Below are 13,973 nucleotides of genomic sequence, written 5' to 3' on the forward strand. Positions count from 1 at the left end.
AAATACTTCACTAAAAATATGATTTTTTGTATGTGAAAGACTTGTAATATTAACTGAAAGACTGCCAGACTTCTTGAAGATACACACTATATTGAGAGTTATAAGTATTAAATTTATAAAGACGAGTACAAAAAGATCAGTGAAATTGACTGAGCCCATATTGAGAGAGTTACGCAGTTTACAGTAGGTAAACAATTGTAGTTTTCTGTTACAATTTGCAGTCATTCTAGACAGAAAAAAGGGGTAATTTAGATTTATTTTATATTTTTTCATGGTTGTTATAAGGTCAATCAAGTTGACCAATGTGTATGGAATTAGGGTAGGGAAACTGAAAAAAGTTTGATGCTTATTTAGAAAGTTTTACAGATCACATGAATGAAATATGACAATTTTCAGATGAAAAGTATTTTTAACCTTAACATGAAATTCACTTTGCACTCAGGGCGGCAGTCAACACTTTGACACTTTTATATATATCCATGGAGAATATTTAGTAAAAATACATAAATAGAAAATCTGATTTTCTGTATACAAAAGAATTGTAATGTTTACTGAAAGCTTGTGAAATTTTATGAAGATAACACAAAACATATTAAAAGTTATAGTATGAAATTTATGATGATCACTTTGGGGTCACAAACTCAGTTGAATCAGCCAAGCCTGTAGTGAGAGAGTTAATATCTATTTTCAGCATTCTAATAAAAAGAAGTTGCATGAAAACAAAAGGGATACATTTTATTTTGAATTCAATTTGGTTGTGTGTGTGTGTGTGAAGAACAAATTAAAACACTAGCTTACTATCTGCTATTATAAGCTTTTTCTTCCATTTTTACATAGTTTATATCTTCTGTACACAATTTTGCAAGTAAACTAGGCAACTGGTATTAATAATTTTTAAAGCTATTCACTAGAGAGTGTCAAATTGACTTTCTTGATGTTAGAAAAACACATAGGTTCAAGAAGTCTTGATAGAAATGAATAAAAACCCTATAACTCAAGCATTTTCGAAAGGTGGACCTTTCTTCTTCATGGGCAAACTGGGAAGTTTAACTCTTCCATATGGAGTCAGGTGATGTAGCTGACCTTGTAACCACAAAGTGACTATCAGAGCACCCATAATATAAATTTTAATATGTTTTGTGCATCTTCATAGAATATGACAAGCTTTCAGTGTACCTAATGATGACATAAGCTTGCTGAAACATTGTACATTTGTAATAGTTTTTTATTACCCATTAACCCTATCAAGATGGGTAAGGATCAGAGGGCATGTCATCACATTTGTAGACTTACGTTCAACACTTTATATAACTGTTATTTTATAGGTGTATCTCAATAAGTTTGGCATCAGATTGTAGATTATAATTTAAACTCCAGTATTATACATTAATTAGTTTCTTTATTTGAAAGTAAATATAAAAAAAAGCTAAGTATCGGTTTTTGTGTGTCACATGGTTTGTGGCCTTCTAGGTTTGGTCGGATTACATTTTATGATGCCAACAATACAACATCTATAGTTTTGTACAAATTAGAAACTCAAACGTCCAATATTGGCAAGCTAGAATATAAAATAAGAATCTCCTACCTTTTCCATTTGCTGAGATATCATGATATTTAGTGAATACACCATATGGCTCCACCCACCACTTCATTGTTTGAGAAGACTTTTTTATCTTCACCTACTTTTATATACCAATAACTTTATTACCAATCAAAAGCTATACATTTCTTTTATATAGTTCTGTCACTCTTCCTAAGTTATTTATGAGAGTAAAGCTTATATATCATTGGAAAGTTTAAAGTATTATGATCAAGGCTATTTTGTGAATAGAAATTATATTATTTTAGACCCAAATACAATTTAGCTATGAAGTCTGATAAATTACAATGGATTTTTTGGTTATCAGTATAGTAATTTATGTTCTTTTGTATTCCAAAATGCGTATATATAGTCTAGAAAAATTATTATTTTTCCATCTCCACATGTGAATTTTTACGAGGCTTAGCAAGTGCAAACAAGGACTTCGTAGCATCATAAGTAATAGAGATCATTGTTTTCCAAATATTTTTTATTTACTGTTCTATGTTTGAAGAAAGATAACTAACATTTAAGTATTTATTTAAAAATAATATTAATAATGACATATATATATATATATATATATATATATTTAATGTATGGTAGCCAAGTTTATTTGCTTGCAGTTTGCTGCTAAATAATTTGTATTTAAAGTTACAATCAAGAAGTCTCAATCAAGAATACTAGCCCAATCAAAACAACCTGTATCTATATTATTGGAAACATTTATTGGTTACTTTGTAAGCATGGTAATATAGGAAACAGGATGTTCATAAGCACTTACACACACATTTATCCCTATACCAACACTAAATTCCGACCATCCAGGAAGATAACTAGCATCCAAATACTTAAGTTTATTGAGTCGGATACAACTTTGTACAGAGCCATATCATAAATATTTTCTTTCACTTTTATAAAGTACTTTAGACAATTTTACTATACTGTGTCTTCAGAGCTAGAATTTGAATAGTTTCTGTAGGATACATCCACTTACTGACTTATTGGATCAGCCTGCAGACTCTCTACAAAGTCATAACATAAACATTTTATAATACTTTTGACAATTATGAAACCATTATACTGTCAGCATGTTGGTAAATCCTACTCCATTGTGTGATATTGACGGTGTCAAAGTAAGTAAGGAGCGGCGATTCATTGCTGTATAATTGGCAGGTTTCTACTTCAGCTGCTAACAGTAGATAAACATAGGAAATAGGTGTGGAAAGATTAGAAGAAACTGTCAGGAATTTTACTTTAGAGATTAGTGTTCCATACTGATAAAAGACAGACAATGCTATTCATTGCAAGTCGGCTCCTAACAATAAAATTACTACAGAAAATAAGTGTAAAAAGGTGAGAATTATACGCTCTTTGGAACTTTGCGATCAATGTAACAATACTATACAGTACTATACTATACATTACTGTATTGAATGACATAATGGATGAGCTGCTTGTGAGCATGCTCTGTGAATAACTTTTATTATTATTTTTCGTTATCTAAACTAATAATTTCTAATTTTTATATTTTAATTACTTTTATAACCATAAATAAAGAATATACATGAAAAATAAATACAATACTTAACTTTAACCTCTTATTGTTGGTTTTGATGTTGTTGTTGGGGGTTTCTGATGAAATTTTTTATAATGATGATACTAGTGCACTAAATTAATTTTTAATTACTTAAATAATGCATCTAAGAACACAGAATAATAACATGCACAAAGTAAAAAACATTATATAATTTAACTGGCTTTCCAACTAGGACAAGAGGGCTTAAATTAATTTCCTTTGTTACTTGATCTGAAAAATACAAGATAAACTTTCAGACTGAAGATAAAATTGACGATACTCTGTACTGAACACAACATAACATTATTTGTCATTCAATAAGATTAAAACTTGGTCTTTCTGTCGGTTATAAACGGTGTAATATAAAATGTCTGAAAAAATTATTGGCTATTTGTAAATGAGAGGATGAGGTAAGTGTGTTTGATTTTCTAATTTATGAATCTGTAAACAACTAAGATTGAAAGCTATAAAAATTAGATTCTGCTCTAATAATATCTGTATTATAATGAGGAATGTGTGTTAAACTCCATACTTCAAAGAGAAGTGATTAATATATTAGAAAAGAGGGAAGACTTGGAAAACAAATGTCATGATTCTTTTAAAAGGTTGTGACATATACACACACTGACCTACCTTTAGCAAGAGGGATAGTACAGTTTTGTTGCTCTCTGATTTAAAAAATAATTAAGTTCTTCAAGAGGGGTTGCCAAACTTATTTAGAAAATATTACCATTTCACTACGAAGAATAAAGACCAAGTGTGCTTGTTTTCTGTTTATTGATAACATGATATAAGAGAGGTGAAATTTGACTTTTTATAAACAATAAAGTATTTTTAGAGGTAATTTGAAATATTTGTATTTACCTGTGCTTATAATTTTTGATGATATCAGTTATATGTGTTACGTCAATCTTTCCTTTCTTTGCTATGAATTCTACTGTTCTGAGAAATTTTAATATTGCATTACTGCACAGGATCATACATTAAAATATCTGGCTTACAAAACACTGATTGTTTGATTAGTGTGTATTATATACTTGTTTCAGATAACTCTGAGGATGAGGAGTTTGAAAAAATTATTTGGGAGAAAGCAATAGATCCAGATAAAGAGTACCTTCAACCGGTATGTCTTAGCCTTGATTTTGCATATTTTACACATACACATGTACACAAGTATATGTGCATGATTATTTATACAAGCACCATGTTAGGGATGTCTTAACATTAGTAAGAGCAATATCTTTATGGATTTTATACACTTTTGATTAAAACAAACATGTGATATAGGTTAAACAGAAATCTTTAGAAATAGGTTATTGTTCTTATACTGAAGTATGTATAATGCTACTTAATGATGAAAGATAAATTACATAACTCTTTAACATGTTATTGTACAAAAGTACAAAATTAAATGTGTTTGTATTTTTGTCATCATTGTTTAAAAAATCTTTGATATAGTACATAATCAGAAAAGTTCCATTTAAGTGAAACTTGCTAAGCTTAGTAAAAGCTACCTTTTTCTTCTAAGCATAGTAGAAGTGCTTGCACCAACTACAGTTCATGGAGGAAGCAACACTGTTTAGGAAAACATCAGGTGTCAATGAGATATGATTTAATATTATACATTGAAATTTAAAAAGGAAATTCCTCCATCATTTAGACACACCTTGTATGTAGAGTACCTCCATACAGAGATCTGGACATCATTGAGCCAGTGAATGTGCAGCTGCTAGTTTACAGTGGGGGTAAGACAAGTAAACCTCATCCGTTCACTTATTTGCCCAACTTGAAAGGTAGGTGTCTTCTTTAATCATACAAGGAGTGGGTTTATCAACCAGCCTATTCACACCAGTGCTAAGGAACACAGAAATAACCAGTTCCAAGGGAATGTGAAGTAACAAGTAAAAACTAACTTAATTATATAGTAACATGCAATTCAAATGTTTTTGGAAAAAGGTTTCAGCACCTGTAGTACATTATATGTTAATCCTTGGCACTGGAGAGAAGGAGTTAGCCTGTTGTCTGTGCATCAATGAATATTACAGCAATTTTTGAATCATTTATATAAATACATTGACATACATATGTGTACATATAGTCTGCATAATTAAACATTCAAACTTCAATAATTCCCAAAGATTAGAGGCTAGATATTAAAAAGTCACACAGGCTAACTGGGCTGGTTCTGAACTATTTATGAACAAAGAGAAGTTTGACAGGCTTTTTTTTTGTTGTTGTTGTTACAAAATGAACAAGATGAGAGGAATATGTAGGGAAAAAAGTATTCAGTCAAAGAGCATTTGTTTGTTGCACACAATTGTTCTATTTTTTGGTCTTACAAATTGATGGAAAATAGTGTCTTTATTGTAGTGTAAATTATAGCACTTCCACACCCTCTTAGCACTTAATGTTTTAATTGTAAATTCTTAAATATGTACCAAGCATATTGGCCAATAGCATTACAGTAACATCTAAACCATGACTGTTCATGTGTGTGTATTATTTTTCAAGGTTCCTTTGCACCTATAAACATGGTAGTACATGTAACAGTTTTTTAAACTCGTAGCTAAAACGTATAATTTATAACGTTTCAATAGTGAGCCCAACTTCAGTTTCAGATGTAAAAAGTTTTGGGAAACCCTTAAAATTAATTTGTTGTACATAATCTGTATAAGGGGTTACACTTTTTTTTATGCTTAAATTTTGAAAAAACAAAATGTACAAGCAAAGTACAACCAACATTTATTTTTGGAATTGTTGAGATAATACATATTTTAATGTTTAAATAGTATAATTTAAAGAGAAATTTAAAGATAAAAAAAAAACAGATTTTTATTTGGTCTGAAGAGAAAATGTTTTCCTTTTTTGTAACTGTCAAATTTCTCTTTGTTCAGACTTGATTTAATAATTAAAAAGATTGTGTGTGCATGTATAAACATTCTGACAGCTTGTTCTTATAAATTATATTTTTGTATTAAACCTAGGTTGGCTGTAAGATGCAGATTTCTATACTGTAAAGAAAATGGATATTTATAAAAATTTATTTTGGAAGCAAATTGAGACATTTTATTTTTGAGAATGAATCTGGTTATGTTTAGTTCCATGAATTATTACTTTAACTCATCTAAGCAAGATATGCCACCCTAGGTTGTTTTGTTATATTAAGTGAAGAATGACTTGTGAAAAATTTTTTTCAAATATTTTCATACCAAATGAATAACAGCAGTGTTGTTGAATGTACTTGAAATTTCATGAGAGTAAGGAATGAATGTGAAGAGTGAAACAAATTCTGACTGGTGTTCAAACTTGTAGAATAAAAGGTGTAATTGCAATGAATTGTAGAATGAAAAATTCATATGAAAAGATGCTTTTGGTTGGAAAGAAGGGGGTGTGAAATGTTATGGATGTTTGGTATTAGATGGTGATTGTGAGTGATACTTCTTATCTCTGTGGGTTACAACACTGCTGTTAATATAAATGTGATTTCATATTAAATTGGGGTTAAAATGCCTTTCTTCTCCCCTTTTTTTGTTTAAAAAATTCTATGCAATTTTTCTCTTCTTAGTATCCAGGTGTAAAGACTGAAATCCGGAAACTCTCACCTTTGTGTTGGTGAGGCGCGGGGCATTGCGCCCAGAGTACATGGGAATGTGGTGGTAGGCTTTTATCATAAACTTAACTTTCCTACCAAAAAAGTTTAGTATATGATCAGTAATATTAATGTTTATCTTTGCGAACATTGTTTATTGAAGAATGAAAACCAAACTAATCATTCTTATAACATATTGTTTAAGAATACTCTCATGCAGTTATCAAGGTAATACATGAAAAAACTTTCTTTGTAATAGTTTTACAGTTTGGTTATGTGAAAAATTGTGTTAGAATTGTGGTGTAAAAAAAAACAAAAATTCATTGGTTTTTATCATTATTGGTTAAAATCACACACACACAGTTTCCAAAATGTTGGTTTTCACAGCTTCACTATATACCGACATCTGGTCAGAAGACTTCATTTGACTAAGCATATCAAGAGATATTTTCAATTAACTTGATGTAAAATAAGTTCTATTGAATAGCCCCTTGTTAAATTCTACTTTGCAGAATATTGCACTAAGGTATTAAAAACAAGTGGAAATGCTTTTTTTTTCTTTGAACAATTTGTTTTAGTTTAAAACATTTAAAACAGGTTAGAAAAATTATATTGCAAGTTCAGTTTATAAGATGTGAAAGAGATTGTAAATTGGATCTATTTGTGATTCTTTATACTAGATGCTGTGTAGTTCATTCTATTATTTTTCACATAGCTACTTCATTTGCAAGTAGCTATGTGGAAAATGATATGAAAATTTATCTTCTGTTGCTGTTTTTTCATTTTACTTTTTTGTGTAGTAGTATATTTTGGTGAGTTTGCCTGGAAGGATGTATAAAAACATTAATTTTTATTTGTGAAAGGTTTTAAGCATTTCTATACAGGCTCAAAATTAACAATGGTTAGCTGGCAAAAAATCAATGGATTCTAGTGTTTTATCAGTGAACCTGAAGGGACACTAGCACCTTTTTGTTAGTTGATAATCCAGGCATAATTATGAATATTCAGTACAGATGAAAAAATGGTCAATATTATAAAAAAAATAAAAATCCAACTGGAAGCACAACATTTATTGGAAAACCACACTATGATGCAATATTGGAAAACCTTTTCTGATAGTTTGTTGTGCATCGATCTGTCTGTATGATTTCCCCAAGTTTGAAATAACAAGTGAAAACAGCAGGTTCTAGTGGTGTTTCATGTTTTTCCTTTCATATTAGGAAATGCAATTCTTAACACAAACATAGTAAAAATTTGATAGTACTTCAAAAAGTATGAAATAAAAAGTGTGATGCTTCTTGTAAATTCACATGAATTGATTAGTTATATCTGCTAGGAGTATGCAACTTGTCAGTTATTTCTTGTTTCTAGTCTTGCTTCAGAAATGTTAATGTATTAACCATGTTTTTTGCTAGTGCTTAAATTTTCATTAATGGTCTGACCTTGGAGACTAAATTGGTTAGCTTAGAAATGAATTCATTATAAAGATCTTGGTTCTTTCTCTGTCTTGTGAGGATGAGTTAGTGGGTTTTTATTGGTGTCATTTCCAGTTAATCCAAAACCATTTTGGATTTCTGTATTTCTATAATTTGTAATTGATAACATGAATTGTAAAATACATTATTTTTGACACTGAATAAATGTCTTGATTTGTGGACTTTTCTATGGATTTTTTAGTTTGTTTTTAAGACAGTTTTGGGCTTCATTCTGAGTTTTCATTGTGTCTGAGAGAGTGAAGTTAAGATAGTTTCTGATATAAAATACCAGTAGTATTATTGGTGAGGAGCTCAAACATTGCTTACACTTGATTGGCTATTTGAATAGTTGATTTATTTCATAAGTGCTGTTTTCCAGACTTTCTTCTCAGTTGATGTTTGGCTTACGGATATTTATTCTGAGAGCTTTTTCAAATTTTCTAGTGTTAATCATTATCTAATATATTATCCAAAATGTTGTATTTCTTGCATAAGTCTTGTATCTTATTTTGAAAGAGAGTTGACTGACTAATTTTTTTAATGCTAAAATAATTGTAGCACCCACCTATTTTTTTCAGTCTCTTTTAACCCTTTTACCCCAGGCAGGTTAAAATGCACATGTCATGGCAATTTGGAGTTATTTTCAAACTTTTATTGAATAACTTTATTATTATTACTTATATCATTGCAATCAGACTCGTTAAAAAAAAGATCTGAAATACTGATGGACAAATCTTCAGTAAAAATCCTTCATTAAAAAATCTGATTTTTCATGTACAAAACATTTCCATGATTTACTAAAGTCTGCCAAATTTTATGAACATACTATATTAAAAGTTACAGCATAGAAACCATAACAAGTAAAAAGTGGTTATGAGGCTGTGTGGAGAGAGTTAAATATATTTTCATGTTTCTCCAGGTAGTTTTCTTCATAGTTACAGAGGTCACTGTAGACCTTTTTTGTTGTTTTTCTACTTTTTCTTTTGGGTTGCTAATTTATTTATCACCTGTGAGTAAATTCTTCAGAATATAAATTATAAATTTACTGCAAATCCATCTGGGTTTTAGTGGCTTAGATGTAGTACAAATGATAGTCAGTTGACAAAGACAGCTTCATCTGTCATTTCACACATAGAAGTCTTGTTTCAAATGCATATTTGAAGAACTGTTTAGGGTATCCATTATAGTGAAATGTCTTGATAATAAAGTGGAATTATTATATATTTTGTATACCAATAATTCTCTTTTCTCTCTCTCTTGAAAATTTCTGATGATTCCATATTTGGCTGGCTGTAGATAGTTGGATCTTTATAGTATGTGTGTAGAAATTTACTGTAGACTTCAGTGAAAAGGTATTTTAAGGTGTCAAGAACAAATTTATTTGTGGTCGTCTTCTGAATGTTTGTGTTTTGGGAGCCCAGGTGAAGAAAATGTAAATGATACACAAAGATGACATCTCTCTCTACTGTCCTTTATAAGCAAACCAAAAGTTAGAATGTTCATAGGAAATACAGTACATATGGTGTACACACTTGCTTACCCATACCTTCCATGAAAGAACTTGTTCTGATTATTCAGTAACAGGATTTGATGTTAATTCATTCATTAAAAAATAAAATGAAAGTGTTGTTAAATTTCAAAATTAGTGTTTCTATCCCTGCTGTTTAGACATTTTTCTTTCTAGATTAATTTTATGCCAAAATGAATTATGAAAATATACTTCATTGTTTAGTTAATTCAGAGTTAATTATAACTCCCTTAGTTTTATGTAATTAAATTTTTTTACCTTTTTTTAGTAGAGCTAGACTATAAACCAGTAGCTGTACTTTGTTTATTTTTGAAATTACTGCAATTACAATTTTAGAAAGTTTGTTCACTCAATTACAGTCTCTCTTAATTTGCCATAAAATTGCACTGTACAACAGAAGAACATACAGTAATTCGAATAAGGTTATTATTATTAAACACAGAATAAAAGTTTTTATCAGCTTAATTTTTTTAGGATTTTGAATTGAAGGTTTGCCTGTAAATTTCGTTTCAGAAAAACAAAGCTACATTTGAAATAAAATTTAGTATTACCTTTTAACTTTTGAAAATTTAAATGTTTATACATATTAATGAATTGCTTTGTTATTGAAACAACATGAACATACCAGTTTATCAGTCACTGTTTATGTGTTAAATCATTTGTATGAATTGATCAATATTTTATTTCTAGCCCAATAGGCTAGTACATTTGCTGAAATTTCCTCTTGATCTGTTTTCATAACTTCAAAAGTCAGCACAAAACCACTCAATAAATTTGAGAAAAACTATACTTCTGTTTATCTAGGTTTTCATTAAAATTTTCTCAAAGAAGGTAAATCTCTGGTGTGTTTATGGTGTTAATTAATGATACATGCACAAAAGTGAACAACTAATCCACACCCACAAATGTTACATTTTTAATCATTGTATAATTTGTTTTTAAAGCCACAATGTCTGAAATCATTTTGTTAGTTATGTTTTGTCTTTGTAACTCTTGTATACAAAATTAACAAAACAGTTTATTTTATTCTCAAGTTAGCTGTAATTTTTTTTAGACTTTAATAAAGTGCTTACATCTTTTTTACTGTAATCTTTTATAATATTATAAAATGCTTCTGACCAGATGTAAAAGAAAGGGTTTTTTGGATTTTTTTTAACTTTGCAATTATTTATATCACTGAATATTTGTCATTTGAGTAGCACTTTGCACTTCTAACAAACTTTTTTATCTAAAAATATTTAGAACTGTGGTTTCATGCTGGTGTGAAATGTATTCCCTGTTTTAAAAAAAAATGCATGTGTACTAATACATGAATTTTAGTGTTGAATAAAAGAGAAACCAGAGAAAAAGACCTGTTTTAAAAAAAAATATATAACTTTTATTAGAAGCATTGATTTAAGTAGTGAATGAAACATAAAAGGAAAAAATACTTAGTGTATTGGCTGGTTGCATATTTAAATAAGAAAAAGTAATAAACTAACATTCAAGCATTATGAGAAGAATATGTGGGAAAAAAGTCACACAAATGTATTATTCTAATGAAGGAAGAAACTTTATACTGTAAAGTGTATAATGCTGAAGGTGTCGAAATATATTTCCTCAAGTAAAATAGTAAGTGTGGATTCTTGCATTATTATCCTAAAAAAGTTCACAGCATTGACATGTAAGAGAAATTATAGTTGATAACCAGCCATACACTCTGTACAAACCAGTATTGAACATCCAAGATTGAAGTTTTAAAAAGTATCCTTTTACTCAGATGTTTCATCAAATGTTAAAATAATAGAAACTGATGTTTTTTAAAATCTAAAGTAATTTTCCATTTTGTTAAAGATGATATGTTTTTTTACTAAATGTTTTGTACAGTACAACTTCATGAACTTGTTGTGTGTGAGTAATTGATTAACACAATATTCTTCAAATATTTTCAGTGAATAATAAATTATTACAATAAAACTTTTATAGTGATAACGAAACCTCATACAATGAAGAAAACTATTTATGGGCACTTTTCCAAATGTGACTGTAAGACCATTGTTTCCACTTTATCTGATCCTCAATCACTAACTATGATTTTCTAAATGTTTAATATACATTGTTGTATTGTTACCAACAAGTCAGAACATTTTCAAAGTTAGTTTACATGGTATTGTAATTACATTAATCTTCAAGGTTATAATAAACTTGTATACTGATGTAAAGATGTTCTACTTTATTTTCAATTTTATACTGCTAATGTACTTAGTGCAAAATTTTGTTAGTTAGGAATTTCTGATTACCCAGTGCAGGTATAAAATTTGCATTGATAAGTCATAAAAGCATAATGGGTCTTTAAGAATATAAGATCTGAGCAGTAGTCAGTATGTCACAGCTAGGATAAATCAGAATTATACAATTGTACAATCACGACAAAAGAATTATTCATATTTTAGCATATTGAACCAGCTAATAAATGTATGTTTTGGTTAAGTCCTTGAGCCAGGCAAATCTATGTTTTGGTTACATCCTTGAGCCAGGCAATCTACACATGTGAGTCAATTCCATATCCTCTTTTAACAATGTCATTTAAACTACTGGGGTTTTTGCTAGAAATTGCAGTATGAATGAGCCTTTTGTTCACTAAATGTTTGTCTTCACATTTACAAAATGTAATAAAAATACAAACAGACAGTGCATCAAAGCATAGCTGCTCTGCATCTGGGAACTTCCTCCCAGGCAAGTACATAGTATGGGTATAGATTTCTTTATTGATGGATATGTTCATGATTGACCAAAGTAAAGGAGTGGTTGAATACTATTTCTGGTTTACTAATGTCATCAGCAAGGTGATGGTTTACATTGACACCATTATACATGACTTGTGCATTCATTAAATTGTACTTACTTTAGCTTATTACCCTGTTCTTTTTGGATGGCATGCTATAACTTATCCCATAAACTACTTTAAGTCTTTTTACATACATGCAAAACAATTTGTGATATAAAGAAGTCCCTCATAAAATGTTTATTTATTTCATTATAAAGCCAGTAAATGTTTACATAACAAAAACATTCTAAGTGAATGCGATTAAATATGTTTTATGGGCATCATAGTTGCTTGCTTTATTTTAATTTTTAAGGCAGTTTCAAATGGACTTTCATGTGTATTTATGTGTGTTTTTCTTTGTAATTGGTCTAGTGGGTACAAAATGCAATTTTATTTGCATGTACTTTTCTTTGATCTATTTCATTGTTAATATTAAGTCCTAAATTGATGAAGTTTAAACTAGCAGTGGTAATGCAAAGACACACAAAGCTATTTTAATTTCATGAGTAATGTATTAGAATTATACCATCAAGTGTTTGAAGATTTGCTGTACATATTTTCTCTGGTTTGTCTTGAACTCTACTTGAAATCAAAAATGAATAACTAAATATTTTAGTTCTGGTTTTTAGTGGGTTTTGTGCAGGGAATCCATTTCATAAAAATTGTGATTTGTTTCCAACATTAACATTACTTTTTTCAGGTTTCATGTCTTCAAAGACAAGAATGACTTATCATCAGACAACTTAATTTAGCACAACTAGACAGAAGCACCTGAACTGTAACTCATAAAATGTCTTCTTTTGTAGTTTGAAAGTATTTCATATTAGGCAATTTTTTTTTTCATAAATTTATGAGTGATACAGTATATTGATGGCTTTTGTTTTAACATCCCTGCTCTGTCATGCTTAAGAGAAAATGTAACTTCTTTATTGTTATTATTAAACACCTTCCTTTTAAATAAATGTTTTTGTTATCAATTTATAAAATCACAAAGGTATATTAAAAGATGATATATTTACTGTTTATGTTGATTGCAAAGTGAGCATAAACTTGTAGTCAGTAATTTGATAGCCAGAGAAGGGATGTTAAGACAAGCTTTGGTATAGCAGGGTGTAAACCTTTTCATTGTGTGAGTACTGGTATGGCAGGGTGTAAACCTTTTCATTGTGTGAGTACTGGTATGGCATGGTGTAAACCTTTTCATTGTGTGAGTTTTTTGTATGGCAGGGTGTAAAACTTTCATGTGAATATTAGTATGGCAGGGTGTAAAACTTTCATCATGTGAGTACTAGTATGGCAGGGTGTAAAACTTTCATCATGTGAGTACTAGTATGGCAGGGTGTAAAACTTTCATCATGTGAGTACTAGTATGGCAGGGTGTAAAACTTTCATCATGTGAGTACTAGTATGGCAGGGT

The 13,973-nt window shown here is 29.5% G+C and overlaps 1 protein-coding gene across 6 annotated transcripts in view; it reads left to right on the forward strand.

Annotated features, from left to right (window-relative positions):
• The window catches only part of LOC106458896 (nuclear factor of activated T-cells 5-like), a 78,765-nt gene that overhangs the window by 51,660 nt on the left and 13,132 nt on the right, over positions 1–13,973 (forward strand). For all 6 annotated transcript variants that reach the window (XM_022385261.1, XM_022385259.1, XM_022385260.1 and 3 more), the window contains exons 8-9: positions 4,205–4,281; positions 4,819–4,951. In XM_022385261.1, coding sequence (XP_022240969.1) covers positions 4,205–4,281; positions 4,819–4,951 — 210 coding nt within the window. The remainder of the gene's footprint in view (positions 1–4,204; positions 4,282–4,818; positions 4,952–13,973) is intronic.

This window comes from Limulus polyphemus, unplaced genomic scaffold (assembly GCF_000517525.1).
Source record: "Limulus polyphemus unplaced genomic scaffold, Limulus_polyphemus-2.1.2 Scaffold530, whole genome shotgun sequence".
Classification (NCBI taxonomy): Eukaryota; Metazoa; Arthropoda; class Merostomata; order Xiphosura; family Limulidae; genus Limulus; species Limulus polyphemus.